Consider the following 24,756-nt stretch of genomic DNA (forward strand, 5'->3'; position numbering starts at 1 on the left):
CTGCTTCTTTTTGTTTTTAGCCAAATTCTTTTATATGATTTTTAAAATTTGTTTTAGGGGGAGGGGATGTGTGTGTGCACAAGAGTGGGAAGGGTAGAAGGAGAGGGAGAGAGAATCTGAAGTTGACTCTGCACTGAGTGTGAAGCCTGACATGAGGCTCCATCCCAGGATCACAACCCAAGTGGAAACCAAGAGTCGGATGCTCAACCAATTGCACTACCCAGGCGCCTCTCCTTGTTGAGTTAAGTGGCATGAGTGAGGTGGCCGTCATTTCTGGGAGGAGCTGAGAAAACCCCTGGTTCCAAGGGACTGGCTGTATACACGTTGGGAATAACCAGGACAGGCTGGAATGAACAAAACAAGCAGTATTATTACTATAATCCTATTCCGTCCCGTGCTCCACCCTGTCCCCACCCCATGACTCAAGGACAAAGTGGGCTCTTGTTAACCCGCAGTGGGACTTGGCTGACACTTGTCTGTATTTCCCCAGCACATACTCAGAGTATTTTACAGAGAAGAGGCCCAGCTCACCCTGTTGGTTTTGGTGATTGCTCGTTTGGAAAAATAGGCTGTAGTCAAATTTGTGTGGAATTCCAAGAGAGAGAAGATAACCAGCATGGCTGTAATTCCTTTCCCAGAAAGCTGAAATCAGGAAAAACATACCAAAATTTTGACTAATCAAGAAGTCTTCACACAAGCTTCACAAAGTTTTTGACTCATCAAATGTGCCATTCTCCTGCTCAACTTACTCCATGATTGTTTCTCTATTATCATCAAATGCTTATTTCAGGGTATGTGAATTAATTTTGAATTTTCTTTAAAATGTCAGAAGAATTTCTTTTTCTCCACCAGACTATTTAGAAACATTATAAAGGAAGTACCTTTTTTTCCTTTGTGATGGCTTTCTTGTTTTTATAAAAATGTTACCTACTTATTTAAAAAAATCAAGTTATATAGAAAACAGTCTTCCCTAGGAGGGCCTGGGTGGCTCAGTGGGTTAAAGCCTTTGACTTCGGCTCAGGTCATGATCCCAGGGTCCTGGGATGGAGCCTGGCATCAGGCTCTCGGCTCAGCGGGGAGCCTGCTGCCTCCTCTCTCTCTCTCTCTCTCTCTCTCTGCCTGCCTCTGTGCCTACTTGTGATCTCTGTCAAATAAATAAAATCTTAAAAAAAAAGTCATCCCTAATGTCACTGCCTAGAAGTAAGCAAAATTGAAATTTGTTGTCTATTATTCCCAGTCTCTACGTAGAGGCCGAAAGGCAGATAGAGAAATGGATGCATGGAGTGACGGCAAGAGAGGAAGCGGAACGAGAGAGGGGATGAGAGAAACCAAGAGATAGAAACATTGTTCTTGAAGAATGGAATGGTTTTGTACTTGCTATTTTGGAGCAAAAGTATTACTTGATCTTTGAAAGAATAGAAATAGGTAAATTAAGTCTGCCAGAGTTAAAAGTTTAGGAATCCATGAAGAAGCTGAAGTAATTTTAAACCAAGTTTCCATTTTTAGGCAGTATGAAGTGATTGCTATGAAAAATGAGGCAAGTGGCCCTCTCATTTGACATCTCTCTTTTCTTCCCTCTCTTTACATCCCAATTTTTGGTGTTTTTGTGGTTTTTCATGTTTTTTGGTGGAGGGTGCTGGGTGAACATTAAAAGCTTTATATTCACTTCTATAGCTGTCATTTCTCCAGTTCAGTCTTACAGTCTTAGATGAATATTTAAATGGTCTTGTGTTCACTTATCTCTTTACATAGTTTCTCCCTGCCTTTCTGAATCTTGATTTAACTTACCTCCTATATGGTGTAATATTCTTTTTTTTTTTAAGCACCAGTGTGTTATCATTGTTTACTGAGAGTATCTTGTTTTTGCTTTTATGCTTGTACAAGAATTTTATTGGATGTGTTATTCTTGAGTCACAGTTTCTGTTCATCAAAACTTTATGACATTGCTTCATTATTTTCCCCCATTGAATGTTGCTGTGGTGGGGACTGAATCATACTGATTTTTTTTCCAGGTCATAGGTATTGGATTTTTCTCCCTAAAATCTTAAAGAACCCTTTGTTGTACTTTCTATCATAACAACGGTCTATATCTATACCTATGTCATTTATCTCCATTATTTTACATGTCTTTCTCCCAGTATAGGTTATTCTCTTTCAATGTACAAGTTCAGTTATTCTCTTATTTCAGGATCTTTTCAGTATTACTACGATAATACTGAAAATTACTGGAATAATACTGAAAAAGTATACATTTTTTTCTGTACCATTTGTTGGATTCTCTAACTCAGGGAAACACTTATTATGTTGGATGAAACTTGCCTGTCTTCCATGCTTATCATTTTCTCTCTAGTTATTTAATATATTTGTCATTTTCTTCTGTGAAGACTGTGACTACAGTTTTTCTCTCTACCATTTTTACCTGAGTCCATTCTATCTCTTGCTGTGTGTGGTTTCTTTACTAGATCTGTAACAGTGGTTTGAAGTACTCAGTTGATTTCTGTAATACTGCAGTGTTCTTTTATTTCCTTCTGTCATTTTGTTTTCCTATTAATGATTTTCAATAGTACAAAATGCTCATGGGGAGTCTTCTATAGATAATTGGATAATATTTCTTCCATTTTTAAAAATCTGTACCACTGACATGCTATGGTATAACATGGTTTGTCCTGCTACTTGGAATTTCCTTTTTTTGTCTCTGTGTTAAATTGAGAAATGAGTACCTAGAATTGAATTGAATACAAGTTCCTGAAACCCAAGTGCTATGTCTGGGACATGTGGTAATCACAGACTAGAGTCACTGTTTCATAGGACAAGAATTTGAGCTAAAATTTGAGGGTGTGGCTTTCCAGATAGGTAAGGAATCTAACCATGATAATGAGGAAACTCATTGTATTCCTGATTTATGTGACTCACATTCCCATCAAACCAGGGCCCATCTTGTGAGGAAAAAGGAAAGCACATGTGTTTGCATCCATTTTATCATCTGACATGTCTTTTATTCCAATCAGCTGAATTGTATCTTTTTCTCAGAATAAGCAATAGGCATCTGAGTGTTTCTGCTGACCCATGGGAATCTTAAATCTTCTTTCCTTTTTCCTTTATCCTTTCATTTCTTCCTTTAGTCACTCTAAGGTATTTGGATAGTTTGCCTACCATTTTTTTTTTCAATTTTCTCGTTCTTAAAGTGAACAACTATATACAGGCTTTACTTTTGTTTGGATATGGTATAGGCAAGTTTTCCTTGATTGTGTTTCTACTTAACTACATTGATTTTGTCTTTCTTGTTTCCAGTTTCAATTTCAGAGGCAGATACTGTTTTATGTTCATTTTACTGAATGCTAACCATGCAGCTGTAGCAGTGAAAGAGATGACTTAGCTGGCACTGAGCACAATTCTTGCTATTGGATGTAGACTTCGCTTTCTCTTTCTTTTGAGAAATGTCTATACTAAGACCTGCTACAAGACCAGAGGTATATTCTGTTCCTATGGATTTCTGCTATTTTCTCCACGTTATCAAGGGGGTTCTGAAAGATGTTAATTCTGGTGCTTTACTTTTCTTGAGGTCCTGGGGTGCTACACAAGGACTTTTGCCATTCAGGATTTGCTTTATACTTTCTTTCTTTTTTGTTTTTTTAAAGATTTTATTTATTAGAGTGAGTGAGTGCACGAGCAAAGGGAGGGGAAAGGAAGAGGGACAAGCAGACTCCTGGTTGGGTGGTGAACTGGATGCAGAGCTCAGTCCTAGGATCTTGAGATCATGACCTGAGCCAAAGTCAGACGCTTAACTAAGCCACCCAGATGCCCCTGCTTTATACTTTCTTAGAACTGGCTGCTTTCCGCCTAAGTCTTCTTAGCTCAGCTTAGAGAGCCTTAGTGAGACTTGTCCGTATTTTTTGGTGTCCTGCTTTTCTTAGTTTTGTTTCTGGGGAATAAAAGACAGGATCAGGCGATGTACTTTCTTCTGCCACCTCGAGACACAGCAGACTCATTTGGTTTTTTACTTGGATGCTAATTTAAAAGGTAGTTTTTGAGTAATTTTTGTTTCTTGGTTTGGTATTATAGAGGATAAATTTTGTGTTCTTGCTTCTTTCCTTCTTACTTACCAAGAAGTTGCCTCATATTCTTGCCCTATTATAAGTGCTTCTGTACACTTTCTCCTCTCTTGGGGTAATTGTCAGAGTCTGTGCTTTGTCTAATGTGATTATGAATGGACAGTTCTGTCTTGAGAACATTGAGAGGCACGTGTTGCATTTTGAAGTTGCTTCATTCTTTGAGTTTCTCTAATAAAAGTGAAATGTCCTTGTTGTAGCCAGTTACCCCTCATCCCATACTTACTCTAAAATAAAACTATGTAATAAATTGACTATCTTATTTACATAGAGTTTAAAATTTTTGGAAAATTCTATCTGGGTATCTTTAAGTGTCCTTAGGTGTTGTCCCCCATTGTTCATGTGAGACCAATAAAGGATGTCCTTTCTGCCCTAGTTCGTCTGTAGAGATAGCTCTCCCACTTTTTCTGCAGTTCTAGAGAACATGATCAGGAATAGGGCTGGAATAGAAAAAGGGATTTTCCACTAGGGCTACTATACAGTCATGAGAGGTTAAAAAAAAATGGACCCTCTGTGTGAGAGTGTAGGGGAGGCACATGGTAGATCATGGGATACTTACAACTGCCCAGTAGTCTTGGTTGGGTTGGCCATTGATGCTCACATCCACCAGCAGCAGAATCACTCCAAGGAAGGCAAAGATAGTACTGACAATGTTCATTCCTAAGCTGCTTTTGATCTAATGGAGATGACAGGAAAAACAAATCATATAGGAGAAAAAAATTGAATAAGTAAGAAACAGTTAATGTAATGGTTCTTAATCTTTGAAATCTTGAAAAAAAATTTTGAAGTTGAAATGACTTTTCTTCCTCTGCCTTTCTGAGTTTTCATGAAAACTACTCTGTATGCAGCCTAAATGTAGTGTACTTCTGAAATCTGTAAAAAAATGTAAATAATACAAAGCAGAAGCTCATCTGTCGGGGTTGCCTAAAAGCCTCACACACAATAACAATTTTTCCCCTTTAAAGTAATAAAACAACAAATAAACCATTAATGAGCATTTTTCTGTGACAGGCGCTGTGTTTAAATCATTTAAATACAGTATCTCATGAAGGTCTTACAATGACCATATGATGTAATACTATGTAGCATCCAGTTTTATAGATGGAAAAGTATGTATGCAAAAACATCTTTGCTGAGAAAATTAGAAATTGATGAAAACCCTGAAGTCTTTCTAGGGACTAGATTAAAAAATCCAGATTTAGAATGAGGAACTCATTAGGCTTTTGTGGGTAGAAGTGTAGGGTAGAGTACAAAACTTTCCTGTTTCTACAAGAAGATTCTGACACGTTCTGTGCTGGGACAACATCAGAAGGATCCGTAAATCGTCCAGAGAAGGATGGTCTACTTTTTTTTTTTTTTTATTACAATAGAAGTGGTTAATTGGGATTAGGCTGATTTAGTTTAGTTTAGCCTGGTTTTTAGTCTAGTCTCTAGTTTAATGTTTAGTGTCTAGTTTAGTGTCTGTTCTAGCCTCTAGTCCAGTCTCTGGTATCTAGGAGAACATGAACAGCGTGATTCTGTGTTCCCATTTTTCCATTCTTTCCTCTTGTGCTGGAATAAATATAATCTTGAAACCACCTCTGCTCTAGTTGTCACTATTTCTTGGCAAATCATTTTCTTTCTCCTGTTTCAGAAGTAAACCAGGAAATTGCAAAAGTTGGAGAGCTGTGACCAGGAGAATTGAGAGACCTGTCTCAGCGATTATTTTTATAAACTCTTTTTGTGTACCCAGTTGGTGCTTTTAGTGATGATTTAACATACTGTAAAACAAAAGTCAAATCTGAGTAAAAATAGGAGATATGTGCAAATAAAAAATAAAAATACAAACCAAGGCAGAACTGAGAAATGGCAAATGAATAATAGAGTCTTTGATAGTGAAGTGGCAGGTGGGTATTTCCTGGCTCCTATATTCTGCTTTGGGCTTCCCCTAATTCAGTGTGACTGAGCCAGGTAGCCTTTAGGGTAAAGCTCAACAACCTTATCTATACCACTTCTCACTTTTGTGATTGAAGAATCAGAAGGGGCATTTCCGAGGGGCAAATTTTGTGGACCATGCTGAGGCATGCATACCATGGAGGCAATCAGTAGAAATAGCTTTGGGAAAAAGTGCTCCCCTTTGCATTTGCTGAATCCACTTTCTCAATTTTCCTCTCCAAATCAATTAAATGAATCTTCAGAAGAGTTTAATAAGTAGCAACATTCTGACTTACCAGACAAGGAGAAAGCTTCTTGGACGCCAGTATAGAGAGAGTACCCGTAACAATGAACTGTAGAAACAGACACATTTATTTATGAAAGATGGGTTCTTCAGTCCTGGGAGCTTCTCTCTTTGTAGGAAAGACTGGTATATTTATATTCATCTAGTTTACCTATCAAAAAATTCCTCTCAGGGGCACCTGGGTGGCTCAGTCGTTAAGCGTCTGCCTTCGGCTCAGGTCATGATCCCAGGATTCTGGGATCGAGCCCCGCATCAGGCTCCCGGCTTGGTGGGAAGCCTGCTTCTCCCTCTCTCACTCCCCCTGCTTGTGTTCCCTCTCTCGCTGTGTCTCTCTGTCAAATAAATAAATACAATATTTAAAAAAAAAAAATTCCTCTCATACTTCTCCAATTTTCTGGAGAAATCTTCATAAATTGTGTCCATTTGACTTCTCCCTTTTTTCTCCCCTTAGTTTCTTGCATGTAAGGAGCTCATTCTTTTGTGAGCTTACCTTCTGCTGATGGTCTGTGAACTCGTAGCTCAGTCTCTTGTCATGATCACTTGCATAGTTTTAATCATGCTCCCCATCACCTCCTTTTGCCCCTCTCTACCCAATGCATACATTTCCATCTTAAATGTAATCAGGAACTAAAACTTTGGCTTCTTGGTTACTGGATCAGAGTAAACTTGAGGGTATGAGTTTAAGCCACAGGTTAAAATGGAGAGCAGAAGCTCTCCCTTATTTATACCCAAACAGAGCTGTTATTTCTCAATTTTTCAGCTGATCAGATGTGAGGCTGATCAGAAAATGAGTTGCGCATAGGCTAGGGGTAGCTGTCCTCAATAAACTGAGATGGATAAGTGTTGTAGCAGCTTACTCACAGAGATGCCACCCCAGAATGGATATCCACTAATAACAGCAAGGGATGCAAATCCGAAAACTGGTCCATAAGTAGTGTACATGAAACCCAAGATAGTTCCAAAACCAATGTGCATCAATCCAATCATGATCTGGATTGCCTGAAAAAAGAAAACAGACATTTTAAAGTTGTTTCTTCATTTACAGTCACTAATGAGACATTACTGACATTGCTGCTGCTGCTTATTTATTGTACCCTCTGTCAAGATCCACGAATGTCCTTTAGGCGTACATACCTTTACAGCAGGAGGTGAGCCATGAAGATTTTGGCATACACTGGCACAGGGCCCTCCTCATGGGCCTCGTTTGAGGTGTTTGGGGTGGCTTGTAAGGGTGGCCAAGGAGAGCTCTTCAGAAGGTGCTGCTGATTAAGCATGCATTGGTGTCCCTGAAGAGCCTCTAAAAGACTCTCTGAAAAAATGCTTTAACTGTGACTTTGATGGCTGTTTCAGACAGACCTGTTCTCTGCTTGGGAGATCCTAGTAATGGGGAAAATATCATGAAGGAAGTCTCAAGAGGTTAACTACATGTTTGAGAGCAGTCTCAACACTTCACATTTATTATTTCATGTAATCTTCCCAACAGCTGGATAGAGACACAGAGATGCCTGTTTCCGTCTTCTCAGGCTGCTACAAGAAAGTACTGCGCTACCCTCTGGGTAGCTTATAAACAATAGAAATGTTTTGCTACAGTTCCGGAGGCTGGGAGGTTCTAAGTTCAAAGTACCAGCATGGTTGCCTTCTAGTGAGGGCCCTCCCCCTGGCTCCTAATGGTGCCTCCTCACTGTGTCCTCACATAGTGGAGAAGGGCTCATGATCTCTGAAGAGCCTCTTTCATACGCCCATTCCTGAGAGCTCTACCTTCTACTAGTAAGTACCTCCTCAAGGCCCATGTCCTAATACTATCATTGTTAGGGTTAGGATTTCAACATAGGAGTTTTGGGATGTCATTCAGAGCATAGCAGTGTCCATAGGATTACTGAGGGGCAACAAATTGATTCCAGAACTTGACTTTTTAACTATTAAATAGTTAATGACTATTTAATGACTTTTAACTATTAAATACGGCTTTCCCTCGGGCTCATCTCCAGCTCTTCCATGAAGTTGTCTTGATTATATTAGTCAATTTCAGCTATCTTTTCTCTTTCTAAACTTCTGTTTTATCTTATATAAATTCGACATCTTATTACTTGGTTTTGTAAGAATTTATATTGTTCTTTTTTTTAATTGCAGGCATGCAAATATTTTCTTATTGGCCAAGACATATTCTCAAAGATGAGATCTATTTTGTACCTCTTAGGGCACCTTATTTCATCCTGAATAAACATATTTGTGAAAAATAAGTGCTTCTAGTTTGGGCCAGAAGCTAACTGCAGGTTTACCTTCAGTTTCTTCCCAAGCTTACATCTTATCTGTCCAAGAAGACTGCAAATACAAACATTGCTGTGTTTATTTCTTTAATAACTTGCTACTGAATACAGTTATTAAGTTGAAACAGTTGGAAAAAATCACAGCTTCCTAAATAATGCTAAGAGATTAATATTTTCTTTGAGTAATGAATTTCTTTGAGAATAATAAAAACTATGAATCTTTTTGAAAAACTCTCATCACACATTCATACAGACACACAAAATCTTGTTACACATCCGTACATACACACACAACACTGTTGCACAGGACTTCAGAGGTGTCACAGGCTAAAGCCAGTCATGGATCTCAGTTGAAGAACTCCTGAATTAGGCATTATAATCAGTTGTTACAAGTTCTTCCTTAGAGCAGCAATTCAGTCATCTGGCCAAAGACTTCTTATTCTCATCCTTGCCTTCATCTTGATGGCAGTTGATGGCCAGATTAGTATTGGCTTACTTTTCTCCTAGTATAATGCTGGCTCTACCATTTACTTACCAAACTTGCCTGCAGGCCAGACAGTAATTTGGACTTTTGGCCACTGAACCACTTTGAGTTCTGAATCAATTAAGGCAGATGCTCCCCATCCTACCACCTAAAGTCCCTGCATTGTTGTGGTGATTGGAAGCTACTAATAGCATAAGTGTACAATCTTTAGGGAGGAGTATTCTGCCAGCTGGAACTTTTAAAAATAAAATGGCATCCGTCACTTTAAAGTGCTGTTCTTGAGTACCTCTTCATTGCCAGGCAGAATGCTCCAGTGTTAGAGTACGGCCAGGACTTCTGTCTTCCAGACTCACAGGGTCTGGCCCCCACCCTTCCTCTGCTCTCCTTGAGGCTACAACCTCCCTCCATCATACTGTTCTACTTTACTGGCCTCCTCCCTGTTCACAAACACAGCACCCACATTTTCCTCTAACGATCCTCCCAACTTTGCCTGGAAGCTCTCGTCCTGGTATCTGCGTTGCTTGCTCTTCCCTTCATGTCTTTGCTCAAATGTCATCTTCTAAGGACACTGCCTGGTACTAACCAGCCCTTTTACACTTTGTTCTGTCCACATCATTTATCACCTTCTAACACATCGTGTACTTTAGTTCTGTTTTATGTGTATAGTCTGAGCCTGTGATTCTGATCTAGATGAGGGCAGTTATCGTGCCTGTTTTGTTCTCTGTCGTATTCCTAACACCTGTGTGGGGTTGGCTTTGTGGGGTCCCAGTTTGTCCCTTTGCTCAGTGGGAGCAGGGGATTTCCTTTCTCTGCCAGGAGGAGAATCAAAGGGGCCACCCGCCTCCCGCCCACAGCCTAGATCTGTCTGCTAGAGAGTGCAATGCTCATTTTTACTTTTCTAAAGTGGTGAAACCTGAAATAGTAGTAAGTACTTACTGAGTAGTACTAAGATGACTGGATGAGCTTCTGGTACGTAAGGGGCACTCAGTATAACCTACTGAATGCTCTAGCAGAGAAGTTAGAACTGCACACAGGAGAGACAGTACTGTGGGGTGGAATTGTTAGTGGCATGAATGGCGTATCTGGAAAGCACAGCAAAAACTAACAGTTCTCTCTGTGCAGGTGGAATCTTCATCTACAAGTAGGGCATGTCTTGTAATTCTTACATAAACAAGATTATGAGTGTTTGAAGTGCTCTTTGTAGAAGTAGAATGGCAGTTAAGTCATAATGTCTGCACAGGCCCTGGGTGATAGGCACAGCAGATGGAATGGCCGTGAATTCTTCCCCACCCAGTCCCCCCAGACTGCTCATTGATAGTTGCTTCTGTTTTTAAGGCAGCTACCAATGTTCATTTTAATGTGAATTTACCTGTATACACAAATACCAGGCTTGCAACTAATCTGAGACGGGATTGAGGGTGCCCAAAGTATCCTTTGCAGAAGTGAGATCAAGCTAGAAGTAGCGGTGTTTCCATAATGTCAGTGTTACTGAATCATCCTGCTCGGAAGAGTACTTTGTCACCTGTTAGAGTCTTGCTAGAATCTAAAATAAATTGAACTCAGGGTAAAGTCTATATGCAGATGAATTATTTCTGCCTTAAAGGGACACAGTTTCCATTAACGTTCAGAACTTTTTAATGATTGGATGTAGGTCATGAGATCATAAACTTTTCTCCACCTATTACTTATAGGTACAATATAACCTTGCAAGTGCAAAATTAAAATTCTCATAGTAAGTAGACTTACCCCTAATACCTTTGCTTCTTCTCTTAAGTTTGTGATTGCTGTTCCCATAGCTGGGTTTACCACCTCTGTATTTCCTTGACCTTGATGACTGTTTGTGATGATTCCTGGAGACCTGAGGAAGGGAGGCTGGCCACTCTGAGCTTGGTTTCCCAGGTGTGTGAAACCCACAGGTTGTTGAAACCCAGGAGCCATGATGTTGTTTGGCGGGTAAGGATTGAGTACGGTTTCATATATTCGGGGCTGGGTTGTTGCCTGGGATGACATCACTGTGTCCTAAGTACTACAAAAACATAACAAACTGATTAATTTACCCCCCAAAAAAGTTAAAGAAAATCTTGTCAAATGTCAAATACTATGTAAATACTATAGAGCAAGTGAGCAAATAATGGGCAATGATGACCAACGTAAACATGAACCTCTTTAGACTTTGGAATCTGTATACCCTGTAGTTCAAAGGAAGTGAAGGAGGGGAAGACAGGAGTGACTTTATTTTCCAGTCCCTATTTGATTTGGCAAAGTATTTATATATATTCTTCCCTGAGTTTATTGCATCTGAAGGACAACAGAGGGAGGGAAGTGATGGTGGTAGGCAGAATAATGCATCTTCCCTCCCCCGGAAATGTCCACATTCTAATTGAGGAAGCCATGAGTGTGTTTGGTTACATGACAAAGGGGATTTAAAGTTACAAATGGTATAAGGTTTGACAGTCAGCTAACCTTAAAACAGGGAGATTTCCTGGGTTATTTGGGTGGGCCTAGTGTAATCACAAGGTCCTTTAAAGTGGAAGAGGGATGTAGAAGAGAGTCAAAGAGATGTGGTGATGGAAGTGGGGTCAGAGAGATGCTGTGCTGCTAGCTTTGAAGATGGAGGAAGGGTCTGGGAGCCAAGTACTAGGGTGGCCTCTAGAAGCCAGAGAAAAAAACAAAAACAAACTTCTTCCTAGAGCCTCTGGAAAAGAATGCATCTCTACCAACAGTGTGATCTTAGCTTAGTGAAACTGGTGGCCTACAGAACTGTCCGACAATGAATTTGTGTTGTTTTAAGCTGCTAAATTTGTGGTAATTTTTTGCAGCAGTAAATGGAAAACTAATGGCACCAAATATACAAATGGATGGTAAGGAAGGGAGTCCACAGTAAAATTATTTGTAACTACTTTTCCAAGTAGGTATTTCACATATGGCCAATTAAATTGTCTTGTTCTTTAGGAAGAATTCACTTGAGATTCCCGATTCATTTTTGTCCTTCGGAAGCACAGAGTATCTCAGGTCCTTTTTGGCCAAGAGGAATTTTTTTTTTTTGGAATTCAATTAGGACAACTAATATGGACATCAATCACTATTTATCCTTGAAAAAAAATTATGACACTTAAAATTGTTTGTCTTCAGGAAGGAAAAGGAAAAAGGATGTTTCCTTTTCTGAAACATCCTCCCCGAACAATTTTCTTGTACACCATAAATATTAAGAAGGAGTTCTGAATGCCTTCATCACTGTATGAAGTATGAGTAGTCCACTGGCACGTTGCACCACTGGCATTTTAGCAGGGATACTTGTTCAGACTGTGTCCTAGAATCCTGAAATTTCAGAGCCATTCCAGTCATTCTGTCTTTTACCCTTGGTTTGTAGAAGAGAAACTGAAGCAATACAAGTTAAATGCTGTGATCAAGGTCACATAGAAAATGTGTGGCAGAGCCTGAACTAGAAAATTGAGCTCTTGGCTGTGAAGTAACCCTACCCACCCCGCCACCCACGCTGCTCACTCTGGATGCTTGCAGAGCTGGTGTTCCAGGCCAGCCTTGGTAAACTGACTCTGTCCTTACAACCACCCAGCAGCAAACCTGCTGTCTTCTCATGCTGTGGGGAAGACTAGAAACCAGTCTCACTTTCTGATGATCCGGTGATTAAGTTAGTAAGGCCTCTTCTTGTGAACCTTGAGTGAGCTGTCTAGAGAGCTAACATTTTATTAAACCCTCACTGTCGGCAGAGTAGGGGCTGTACAGTGTCATGGTTTAGAACATGAACTTGGGGTTAGAATCCTGGCTCTGATATCAGCTCTGTATGTTTGGCAAGTTCATTAAACTCTTTTTCTCGTCTGTAAAATGAGGATCCTAAGAGTACCTTCCTTGTACATTTACTTTGCGTATTAAGGAGTTAGTCCATGTAAAGTTCTTAGAATTGTACCTGTTATAACTGTGTGGTTGGCTACATTATTGCTTAGTGGGTGAGGTATATTCTCTCTCTTAGTCTTTAAAACCTCCAGTGAGGCAGGTACTAATATCCTCCCCGTGTTAACAGTGAGAGAATTGCATCAGAACCTGTACCCACAACCCTTAATTCTAAGCTTCTGGGATGCTAGATACAACTGAAAAAGGTTGAGGACTCAATGGAAAGGTGGGAAACACATTTTGGAAACCTCTGATTACAAAGAGATTACTTTTTCAGAGTGGAAACAAATTTTAATTCACAAAAGGTTATTTTAAACAAACAGTTCCATAGCTGTGATTCTTGGAGTAACTCCCTATGACTCTCTAATAGCATTTGAGAATAGGAGGTTTCATTACCTGTGCATGTGGTGTCTGCGGCCACTTAGTACTCAAACGCTACCAATCTGCCATCTCCCTAATCCCCAATCTGCTACTTTAATGACCCCGGGGCTTTGATCAATTTTCTTATCTAAATCCATGTTAGTCCCTGTGTCTCAGCTATAAAAGGAGACTAAGGATGTCATAGTAACTGGTGTGGAGGTAGTTAAGAATGTGGAGTAGTAGGGTTACCCTGTGTTTGCCTTGTCTTTTGATCACAGCTAAACCAACATCCAGCTATTGTGAACAACTAGGAAGATGATCTGAGGATTAAGGAAATAATCTCTGCAGAGGGAGAGAACGCAGTAAATATGAGGTTTAGAGCTGTGAATTGGAGAGGAAAACCTCGTGGCCGTGATGGGAAGGGAACCCTTTGTGTGGAGCACAGTCAGGGAGAGGGAGAACGTGAGAGATAGGGACAACAGGATAGGGACCTCAGGATAAGCTGCAGTGAGGAGATTGCCTGGGTCGCCCTGGGAAAGATAGCTCTCCCTCCTGTAGTACATTTGATGAACACTCATGAAAGAAATTGAAGAAGACACAAAAAGATGCAAGACCATTCCATGCTCTTGGATCAGAAGAATAAACATTGTTAAAATGTCTCTACTGCCTAGAGCAATCTATACTTTTAATGCCATTCCGATCAAAATTCCACCAGTATTTTTCAAATAGCTGGAGCAAATAATCCTAAAATTTGTATGGAATCAGAAGAGACCCCAAATTGCTAAGGAAATGTTGAAAAACAAAAATAAAGCTGGCGACATCACGTTACCTGATTTCAAGCTTTACTACAAAGCTGTGATCACCAAGACAGCATGGTACTGGCATAAAAACAGACACATAGACCAGTGGAACAGAGTAGAGAGCCCAGATATGGACCCTCAACTCTATGGGCAAATAATCTTCGACAAAACAGGAAAAAATACACCATGGAAAAAAGACAGTCTCTTCAATAAATGGTGCTGGGAAAATTGGACAGCTATATGTAGAAGAATGAAACTTGACCATTCTCTTACATCGTACACAAAGATAAACTTGAAATGGATAAAATACCTCGACGTGAGACAGGAATCCATCAGAAACCTAGAGGAGAACATAGGCAGTAACCTCTTTGATATCAGCCACAGCAACTTCTTTCAAGATATGTCTCCAAAGGCAAAGGAAACAAAAGCTAAAATGAACTTTTGGGACTTCATCAAGATCAAAAGCTTCTGCACAGCAAAGGAAACAGTCAACAAAACAAAGAGGCAACCCACGGAATGGGAGAAGATATTTGCAAATGACAGTACACACAAAAGGTTGATATCCAGGATCTATAAAGAACTCCTCAAAGTCAACATACAGAAAACTGATAATTATATCAAAAAATGGGCAGAAGATATGAACAGACACTTCTCCAATGAAGACATACAAATGGCTATCAGACGCATGAAAAAATGTTCATCATCACTAGCCATCAGGAAGATTCAAATTAAAACCACATCGAGATACCACCTTACACCAGTTAGAATGGCCAAGATTAGCAAGACAGGAAACAACATGTATTGGAGGGGATGTGGAGAAAGGAGAACCCTCTTACACTGTTGGTGGGAATGCAAGTTGGTGCAGCCACTTTGGAGAACAGTGTGGAGATTCCTCAAGAAATTAAAAATAGAGCTTCCCTATGACCCTGCCATTGCACTACTGGGTATTTACCCCAAAGATACAGATGTAGTGAAAAGAAGGGCCATCTGTACCCCAATGTTTATAGCAGCAATGGCCACGGTCACCAAACTGTGGAAAGAACCAAGATGCCCTTCAATGGACGAATGGATAAGGAAGATGTGGTCCATATATACTATGGAGTATTATGCCTGCATTAGAAAGGATGAATACCCAACTTTTGTAGCAACATGGACGGGACTGGAAGAAATTATGCTGAGTGAAATAAGTCAAGCAGGGAGAGTCAATTAATATGGTTTCACTTATTTGTGGAGCATAACAAATAACATGGAGGACATAGGGAGATGGAGAGGAGAAGGGAGTTGAGGGAAATTGGAAGGGGAGCTGAACCATGAGAGACTATGGACTCTGAAAAACAACCTGAGGGTTTTTGAAGGGGCGGGGAGTGGGAGGTTGGGGGAGCCAGGTGGTGGGTATTAGAGAGGGCACGTATTGCATGGAGCACTGGATGTGGTGCAAAAACAATGAATTCCGTTACGCTGAAAAGAAAAAAAAAAGAGCATATTTTGCATCTCCAAGGACAAAAGTCCAGCCAGGAGCCATTGAGCAGTGCTCAACAGCAGGATCAGATGTGTGTGTGAAAGGCAGAAAACCTCTTAAATTTTCACCATGAGCCACAGTAGGCTTAAACCTCTTTGTGCACGCGGAGTAGCTGCTTTTCTGTGGCAGAGCTGAGCAGAGAGCAGAGACAGGTAGATCACAGACAAAGCATCTGCTGATTTTCAGTGTCTGCCACAGTAGATTCAAGCCTCTTTCTGATTGCTTTTCTGGGACAGGATGGAATGGGGGACCGAGTTGCACATAGCTAATAGCCTGGTTCCAGGTTTTCACTGAGTGTCACAGTAAACTCTGGCCTCCATGCATGCACTGTGCAACTGCTTTTCAGGGACAGGACAGTGCTGGCCATGCTGCGAGGCTCTCCTCTGTGGTTGGGGAGTGGCCTGCACCTTGCCAGGCCCTTTAAAACTTGGGAATTTTGCATCCCAGCCACCAGCCAGAGATAAAATATAGGAGCTCTGTGGTGCCAGGTGTGCCGATGGCCCAGAAACAGACAGGTTAAGGGCAGGGAACTGATGAAAGCCCAGGCCACAGGAGATTGGTTGCTTTTATGAGAGGGCCTCCTGAAAAGCAGTGACTGGTAGTTCCGCTTTCTGGGACAAGAGGGCTGGGTGACACCATATTCTTCTTCCTCCACTATGCCCCACCCCCCAGCACAGTCTGACTTCATAGAGGAACACAAGATCTCCAGTGGAGGCTGGAGCCCCTACACTAAACCCCGCCTCCTGGCAGGGGCATCTTTAAAAGGGCAGCTTAGTTTGTGAGCCAGCTGAGCAAGCTTCTCCCTCTGCATGTACCAAGTCTACTGATGAAAAAATGCTCCAAAATGTCAGCATCTGGTAAATATGATCAGGTTTGCTTCTTTTTTAAAATATATATGTATATTTTACATTTGTACATTTGTACTGGACCACTTTCTTACACCATACACAGAAATAAACTCAAAATGGGTGAAAGACTTAAATATGAGACAGGAATTGATCAGAATCCTAGAGGAGAACACAGGCTGCAACTTCTTTGACCTTGGCCACAGCAACTTCTTACTAAACAGTCTCCAAAGGCCAGGGAAACGAAAGCAAAAACAAAGTATTGGGACCTAATCAGGATAAAAAGCTTTGCACAGCAAAGGAAACGATCAACAGAACTAGAAGTCAACCTCAGTGGGAGAAGATATTTGCAAATGACTTATCAGATAAAGGGTTAGTATCCAAAATCTGTAAAGAACTTACTCAATTCAACATCCAAAAAACAATCCAGTCAAGAAATGGGCAGAAGACATGAACAGACGGTTCTTTAAAAGACATACAAATGGGGACGCCTGGGTGGCTCAGTTGGTTGGACAACTGCCTTCGGCTCAGCTCATGATCCCAGAGTCCCGGGATCGAGTCCTGCATCGGGCTCCCAGCTCCATGGGGAGTCTGCTTCTCCCTCTGACCTTCTCCTTGCTTATGCTCTCTCTCACTGTCTCTCTCTCAAATAAATAAATAAAATCTTATAAAAAAAAAAAAGACATACAAATGGCTAATAGACACATGAAAAAATGTTCAACATAACTTGGCATCAGGAAAATATAAATTGAAAGCACAATGAGATACCACCTCGCACTGTTCAGAATGGCTAAAATGAACAAGTCAGGAAACAACAAATGTTGGTGAGGATAGGGAAGAAAGGGAACCCTCTTACACTGTTGGTGGGAATGCAAACTGGTGCAGCCACTCTGGAAATAGTATGGAAGTTCCTCAAAAAGTAAAAAAAAATAGGTCTACCCTTTGACCCAGCAATTGTACTACTAGGTATTTATCCAAGGGGTACAAACATAGCGATTTGAAGGGTCACATGTATACTGATGTTTATAGCGGCAATGTCCACAATAGCTAAAAAATGGAAAGAGCTGAGATGTCTGTCTATCGAGAGATGAATGTATAAAATTGTGATATATGTATATAATGGAATATTACTCAGCCATCAAAAGGGATGAAATCTTGGCCTTTTGCAATGATGTGGATGGAAATAGAGGGCATTATGCTAAGCAAAGTAAATCAGTCAGAGGAAAAAATACAATATGATTTCATTCATATGTGGAATTTAAGGAACAAAACAGAGGAACATAGGGGAAGGGGGAAAAAAAATAAGACCAAAACCAAGAGGGAGGCAAACGATGAGAGAGTCTTAACTATAGGAAACATGTTTGCTGGAAGGGAGGTGTGTGGGGGATGGGTTAACAAGGTGATGGGCATTAAGGATGGCACTTGAAGTAAGGAGCACTGGGTGTTATATGCAACTGAAAAATCTCTAAATTCTACCCCTGAAACTAATAATAAGTGTATGTTAACTAAATTGAATTTTAAAAAAAAGTAGAAGAAAACTCAAAGTGGCCAGTATGAAGATCAGATAATCCTAATTCCTATTAAGCTGTTGAAACTGCCCAGCCTATGATAAGGCATTCATAAAAGGTAGCTATCTTTCTGTTATCAGAACCCAAAGGTAGGTTTCAGAAGTAGATAACATCAGCATATGAAAAGTGTATAATGGAGATTGGACTCAAAAGGTCAATGCCAACACCAAGGAGATAGGAAATGAGAGCTTAGGATACAGAAATTAACCAGACCAAGATTTTTCTTGAGTTTTTTTTTTTTTTAAGTATTAAAGCAATTAAACAGTTTTTGCATGTATGTGATCTCATTACCTCCTTCTTTTCCTGTCGTTTATTGTCAGTTTTGTTTGTTTCATCGAGAAATTTAATACGAAACCTGTGGCTTCTCATTTAATTATCAACATTTTAAAATTTAATATTTGCTACTTACTTTCTGAACTAAGCCCTGTCCTATAAGTTCCATACAGAATCCAGATTATTAATAATTTATAACAATCATGCTAGTCTCAGTTACATTTTTATAGGGTCGGGTTCTGGTTTTATAACAAGAATTAAAGAGCTGAGCCAGTCTCGATCCTTTGACTTTATACCAAAATGACTTAATGTATAAACAGCTCTACTGGTTACATAGTTTGGCACAGAGGGAGGGAAAAATGCTTGCGGGAATAACTAAGAAATTATTGTTGAAATGAGGGTAATCCTGAAAATGATGGAAGAAAAGGGAAACCAATGAATAGACTGTTTTCATTGATTGCACCTATCATGGAATTTTTTTCTTGACTGTTGGTAAAATACTTACTATCAGTTGTCTTTTCATCTAAACATTAGAGCAACTATAATTATTTTTAAACCCAAGAAACACATCAGAAAATAAGTCTGATGAGATCAGAAGGACAGGACTGATAAAGGACAGAAGGACAAATAAAAATTGGAATAATTTACTTTATTCCAGTTTCTTTATTCCTTCCAAATGAATGTTACTTTTAACAGTATAGGGTGAATATGACTGCAATTTTTGAGAAGAGGTTGTAGCATACAGGGTAGCATAATACCAAATCATTTCTACTATGTTACCCAAGAACATACATGAATATAAATACCGACTTAGTGAAAATTAGTGCTATTCCCCACCTATTTTTGTTTTTTCCCCCCATAACAAAGCACCTTAATTAAAATATGTTACCAAAGCAATGCTACAGTGTTTTTGGTCCTGTGGTAGCCACATTATCATCAGATTGCTCACACTGGGACATTCCTTCCCCTTCTTGATTAATATTTATAGAATGGCATACATTCGAACCTTCTATGTGTCTCCTCTCTTGGCATGAACTTTTGATTTTTTTTTAAAGATTTTATTTATTTATTTGATAGCGAGAGAGCAAAAGCAGAGGGGGCAGCAGAGGGAACGGGAGAAGCAGACTCCCCACTGAGCAGGTAGCCTGATGTGGAGCTAGCTCTCAGGACTCTGGGATCCTGACCTGAGCTGAATGCAGATGCTTAACTGACTGAGCCACACAGGTGCTCCTGATTTTTTAATTTTTTTTTTTTTTTGAAGTATCTTTTACCTGTGTTAGAGCAACTGACATTCTTTTTAAAAAATTTCTGTCTGGTTTTCATTTTTCCCTTGTTTCTTTTCCTGTTTCATCCCTCTCCTGATTTCTTTTCCCTTCATTTATCTACTTGGCCTAATTTAAGAGTCAAGATTTGGCTTCATCTCTCCAACCTAGAGAATGAGATGCTGCAGAGAACCCACACAGACCAGCCCTGCTGTTTATGCCCATTAGTCTGGGTGAAGAAGTAGACAAATAAGTCAATAGACTTACTCTGTTCCTTTGGCACCTGTCTGCTTTCTCTTTCTCCAAGTTCTGTGCCAGTTGGAAATGTTTACCTGGGTATTATAGGTAATTTTTACTTCCTTGTGTCAATCCAGCCTGTCTCCTATCTTTATTTAATTCCAAAGTCCTTCTACCCTTGATGCTCTTTTGCCTGAAGTGGATATGTAGTCCCAGTTGTAAACTTTGTAATATGCTTGCTCTACCTTTGGTTTCATCCCCTTTCTCCTGGGAAGCATTTTCTGACACACCCAAACACTTAAGTAGGTATTTTCTCCAACCCCTTTGTACTTTCTGATACTCGGTGTAACATCATACTGCATTTCAATGCCTTTTAAGTTAGAGGAATAAGATTGGAAAATGTAGATAATAAAAAAAAAAGAGAAAGAAAAAAGCATCCATACTCCCACCACCCATACATAATGATATTTTCATTTAGATTTTGTTTTTACATCTTTTTTTGTAATCTTTTGTGTGTAAATATATATTTTACAGAGACATTTATGATTTTGTGAAATCACCAAAGTAGGATCATCTCATAGCTAAGTTTTATAACCTGCTTTTGTAGCTTAATGTTTTATAAACAGCTTTTCATGTCAATAAACACCCAAGTACAGGAATTCTTAATAGTGGCATCCTACTCCATTTTGGGGAAATGTCTTATTACATTTTAATAACTTATCTTCAGGCCTGTCTCAGATTGACTGAATGCCTTAAGGGCAGAGATACTGGGGTGGGGATCAATGTCCCATCCTTAGCCCTAAGTATTATATAGTGTCTCAACCAGGATAAGATTCAATGAGTATATGTTGAACGAGTTAGTAGAATGAATACAGATTCCTCTTCCATGTTTTCCCTCCTATATATATTATTAAAGATTTTCTTTCTCTTGTGATTTTACATTTTTATGTATTTTTCTAAAATGGAAAAACACCTACTGAAGATTTATTGATGCTATGAGCTAGAAAAGTGACAGTTTCAGAAAATAACATTGCTCAAAGGCTGAAGGTGAGTAAAGGGACAAGAAATCAACATTGTTTTAGAAAGACTTCAGAGTCATAGTAACTGACTGGCAAGTGTCTCATGTATACCATGATTCGTGTTATGCAGACAGTGGAAGAAGAACGGTAAAAATAAAAGGTGGGGTTTTTTTTGTTTCTGTGTGTTTTTTTTTTTTAAGATTTTTTTTTTTGTTGTTTGACAGAGAGAGACAGCAAGAGAGGGAACACAAGCAGAGGGAGTAGGAGAGGGAGATGCATGCTTCCCACCAAGCAGGGAGCCCGATGTGAGGTTTGATCCCAGGACCCTGGGATCATGACCTGAGCTGAAGTCTGACACTTAATGACTGAGATAAATGGTATATTTTTAAAACCTAGAATGCCCTCCCTTCTCTTTTGGTCTTTCAGACCCACTTCCATGCAGTAAATCTTACTTCATAAGACTTCTGCATTGTTTTCTTGTGGAAAAATCTGAAGCGACCAAGTAAATGCAGGCAGTACACGGAAATCTGGGAGAACATAGCTTTATTTTTGCCGGTGGGTTCAGTGGGATCGCTGAGCACCCAACAGGGTTAGGGGTGAGTTTTTATGGTTACGGGTGATGGGGGATGGTAACGGGACGTTTTCACTGTCCCTCAGGGTAGACTGGCCCCCTTCATGTGGAAGTATGATCTATATGGAGGTGTCTCAGGAGAGTGCTAAATTATCCCAGGGGACTTGTTTTTTCTTTTATTAGCCAAACAGAATGGTCGTTTGGTTTTTCTTCCGCTTCAGCAGGAGCAATGGAGAGCAGGGGACAGGAAGGGACTGGGACCCAGGGGTCTCTATCTGCCTCATGTCCCCCCTTCTTAATGATCTGCAGGGGTACCCTAGAGATCATTAATATCTAGATCTAAGGGACTGTATCCTCAGAGGGCGAGGATACAGGCTGTCATGTGTTGAGAGACAGTATTTCCGATGAAACGGACGAGGCTGTAGAGGAGGCAAGGACCGAGGGTGACTAGGAGGAGTAGGGCCTGCTAGGGGTAATAGCCAGGACGTCCATGACTATGGATTGAAACCCCAAGACATGAGTTCTTCTCGACGACGCTGGTTGCATTCCTGGAGCTTGTGAACCTTGGAAGTGATGATCTCGGACTGGTTGACGTAGTAGCAGCAGCCCTCCTGTAGGAAGAGATAGGTTCCTCCCTTCTCAGCAGTGAGGAGATCTAGGGCTCGCCGATTCTGGAGGGCTATTGCCGCCGGACTGGAGAGTTGTGTCTGGAGGGATGTTAATGAACTCTGTGATGCGTTCCGTGTCATCATTGAGTTCCTGTGAAAGCTTGAAGTAAAAGTTAAGGGAAGTCCCGAGGCCTGATGCGCCAGTGGGCATAGCGGCAAAGACTTCGGCCCGCAGGAGGAATGGTAAGACTACTGCCTGTCAGCTTTGGTGGTGAAGAGAGACCCGGGGCTGGAACTGGAAATCTAAGTATAGTGAGGCAGAGGGGGACAGAAACACAAGTATGCAACCAGAAGGGGCGTTACTGCTTTACTTTCGTTGTGGCACCTAAAGAGAAGGTTGTTTTCACAGGAGAGGAAGATGCCTGGGAGGGTGCAGTAAGGTAGAGGAGCTGTGAAGTTCTAGCAGCCCAGGTTTGGGGCCTCGGTGCATCCAGGGAGGAAGAAAGCAGGTTAGATTGTTAGCTGGAAGCAGCAGGGCTGAGTTTTGTACAGGGCCAAAACTCATAGGGCTTGTATTATTGGGCAGCGGCAAGTTAAGAGGGATGGGGAAACTGAAGAAAGCCAATCAGGCCAAGGGGAGACAGACCCAGCAGGTGGAACCAGTAGGGGAATGTAGGGGTTGAGTTGAGCCATAAGTGGTAGGAGGTGTTTAAGAGCTGGCAAGTATAGTTTTGAATGGTTGGCCCCGGAGGAGTGGGGTTTATAGAAGAGAACCTGGGTCGTGGAGGGTGTCTGTCCCAGAGGAGAGTGAGAGCTTGTTCTGGAGTCCTTCCTGGGAACATACAGACGCAGTCCCCGGCGTCATGGCCAGTCCCACTAGGAGCCTCCACAGTTCTATGGGGGTAATTGTGAGTATTTGGTTGGCCTGGGACATGTAAACCGGGGAGACTCAAAGCTTGCCTGATGTCACCCATGGGGCTATGGTCTCACAACCCCATTGGTCACAACAGTTTTTCCTGCATTTTTCTAACCCCTGGTCTGGGCAAAGGTATATCTGGTGTCCCTGTTCTTTACATATCCTCCCTTCAAGCACTTGTTCCTTGTATGGAGCCAGGAGTTGACATAGGGATATCTGGAAGGTGGTACACTCGCCAGTGGTTTGGTTGTGAAGGACTTTGTCCTGGCCTTCCAAAGTCTGGGTTAATTTCCAGTCGTATGTTTTTGGGTTAGTGGGAGTCCCTGGCGGGAGGAGGCAGAGGAAACTTAGTAGCCATAACATGAGGCTCCAGCTGGGTTGAGAAAGGAAAGGATGTACTTTAGAGTTTAGGGGCCCTTCTTTAGAGTGATCTTCAGAGGGTTTGATGGTGACAGATGTGGGATCCAGGTAGCTTGGTCTGGGTTTGCCATTTTCACTCATGAATGGTGGATCCATGGTGTGATATTGGTAACCTTGAGGACAGTGGGAGTTATGAGAATTACTGTATGTGGGCCAGTCCAGGTTTGGTGAAAGGGTTCATGTCTTTTACCCAGGCCTCATCTCCAGGGTGGAAGGAATGGACAGGGAGTCCTAGGGATATAGGGGCCCTCTTTATTATGTGGGTGTGTAATTCTGCGATGATTTTTCCTATGGATAACAGTTGGTCCTGGAGGCACATGTCTCCTAAGATGTTAAGAGTGCCTGGAAAAGAAGACAACAGTGGGGTGGCCTGCCATAGAATATTTCAAATGGCCCTGAGGGGTATAGCAGGAACAGAGTACTGCTAAGGAAGGTAGATCTGTCCACCCTAAGGAGGTCTCAGCATGTAATTTGGATGGGTTTCCTTGAGGGTACGGTTCATATGCTCTGCTTTCCCTGAGTTCTGAGGCTGGTAGGCTGTGTGGAGTTTCCAGATGTTGAGGGCTGAAGTTAGCTCTCATAGAACTTCAAAGATAAAGGCTGGGCCATTGTCACTATATAGGGTAAGCGGATCCTGCACCAAGGCACGATCTCACAGAGGAGTACGCTGGTGACTTCTCTGGCCTTCTCTGTACGGGTTGGATATGCCTCCACCTATCCTGAGAAGGTGCAGACCAGAACTGGCAGATATTTTATACCTCAGTAAGGAGTCATCTTTCTGAAGTCTACTTCCAGGTCTTCGAAGGGAGCTGTCCGTGTGCGCTGTACTCCAGGGGGCTGGAAAAGTCCGGTTTTTGGGTTGTGTCTAGCACAAGTGGCACACTGATCTGTGACCAGCTTGCATAAGGTTGCAAGTCTGGTGATGTAGAAATGTTCTGCCAGCAGTCTTTCAAGCCATGTTTTTCCCAAATGTGAAGTTGAATGTTGTTCAGTGATGGCATAGGGGGTGAAGTTTGCTGGAATGAATAAGCGCCCATCTGGGAGGATTCACCACCCTTGGGGATGGTGAATGGCTCCCTTGGTTTTGGCCCAGTCATCTTCAGCTGCTGTACAAGTAGGTTTTTGTAAGGAGTGGGTAACAGATGCTATAATGGCAGGTTGTCCGTCTTGGGCAGCTTCCCTGGCTGCCTGGTCAGCTAAGTGGTTCCCTATAGCTGGCATGGCATCTCCTTTTTGGTGTCTCCAACAGTGGATGATGACTAAGCTCCGGGGCACCCATACTGCTTCTGACAACTGAAGGATTTCATTTTTGTTCTTGATGGTTTTTCCATCGGATGCGAGGAGTCCTCTTTGTAGATTGCCCTTGTATAT

The 24,756-nt window shown here is 41.2% G+C and overlaps 1 protein-coding gene across 1 annotated transcript; it reads right to left on the reverse strand.

Moving 5' to 3' along the window:
- Positions 1-242: 242 nt before the first annotated feature.
- LOC111149511 (membrane spanning 4-domains A12) lies at positions 243-11,088 on the reverse strand. Its single transcript, XM_022506608.1, has 6 exons — positions 10,825-11,088; positions 7,189-7,326; positions 6,320-6,376; positions 4,669-4,785; positions 532-642; positions 243-344 (listed from the first exon to the last, which is right to left on the reverse strand). The coding sequence occupies exons 1-6, from the start codon at positions 11,086-11,088 to the stop codon at positions 243-245; spliced, it is 789 nt and encodes a 262-aa protein (XP_022362316.1).
- Between the last annotated feature and the right edge of the window lie 13,668 nt (positions 11,089-24,756).

Source organism: Enhydra lutris, unplaced genomic scaffold (genome assembly GCF_002288905.1).
Source record: "Enhydra lutris kenyoni isolate GAN:26980312 unplaced genomic scaffold, ASM228890v2 scaffoldscaffold22, whole genome shotgun sequence".
In the NCBI taxonomy this organism is placed as follows: Eukaryota; Metazoa; Chordata; class Mammalia; order Carnivora; family Mustelidae; genus Enhydra; species Enhydra lutris.

What these genes read in the sequence shown, in the direction of transcription:
- LOC111149511 (XM_022506608.1), bottom strand. Translation starts at nt 11,088, where the DNA reads ATGTCATCCCAGGCAACAACCCAGCCCCGAATATATGAAACCGTACTC. An exon ending in CATTCTGGGGTGGCATCTCT is followed by an intron (nt 6,377 to 7,188) that starts GTGAGTAAGCTG and finishes CTGTTTCTACAG; the next exon opens with TTCATTGTTACGGGTACTCT. An exon ending in ACCAAGACTACTGGGCAGTT is followed by an intron (nt 643 to 4,668) that starts GTAAGTATCCCA and finishes TCCTGATTTCAG; the next exon opens with CTTTCTGGGAAAGGAATTAC.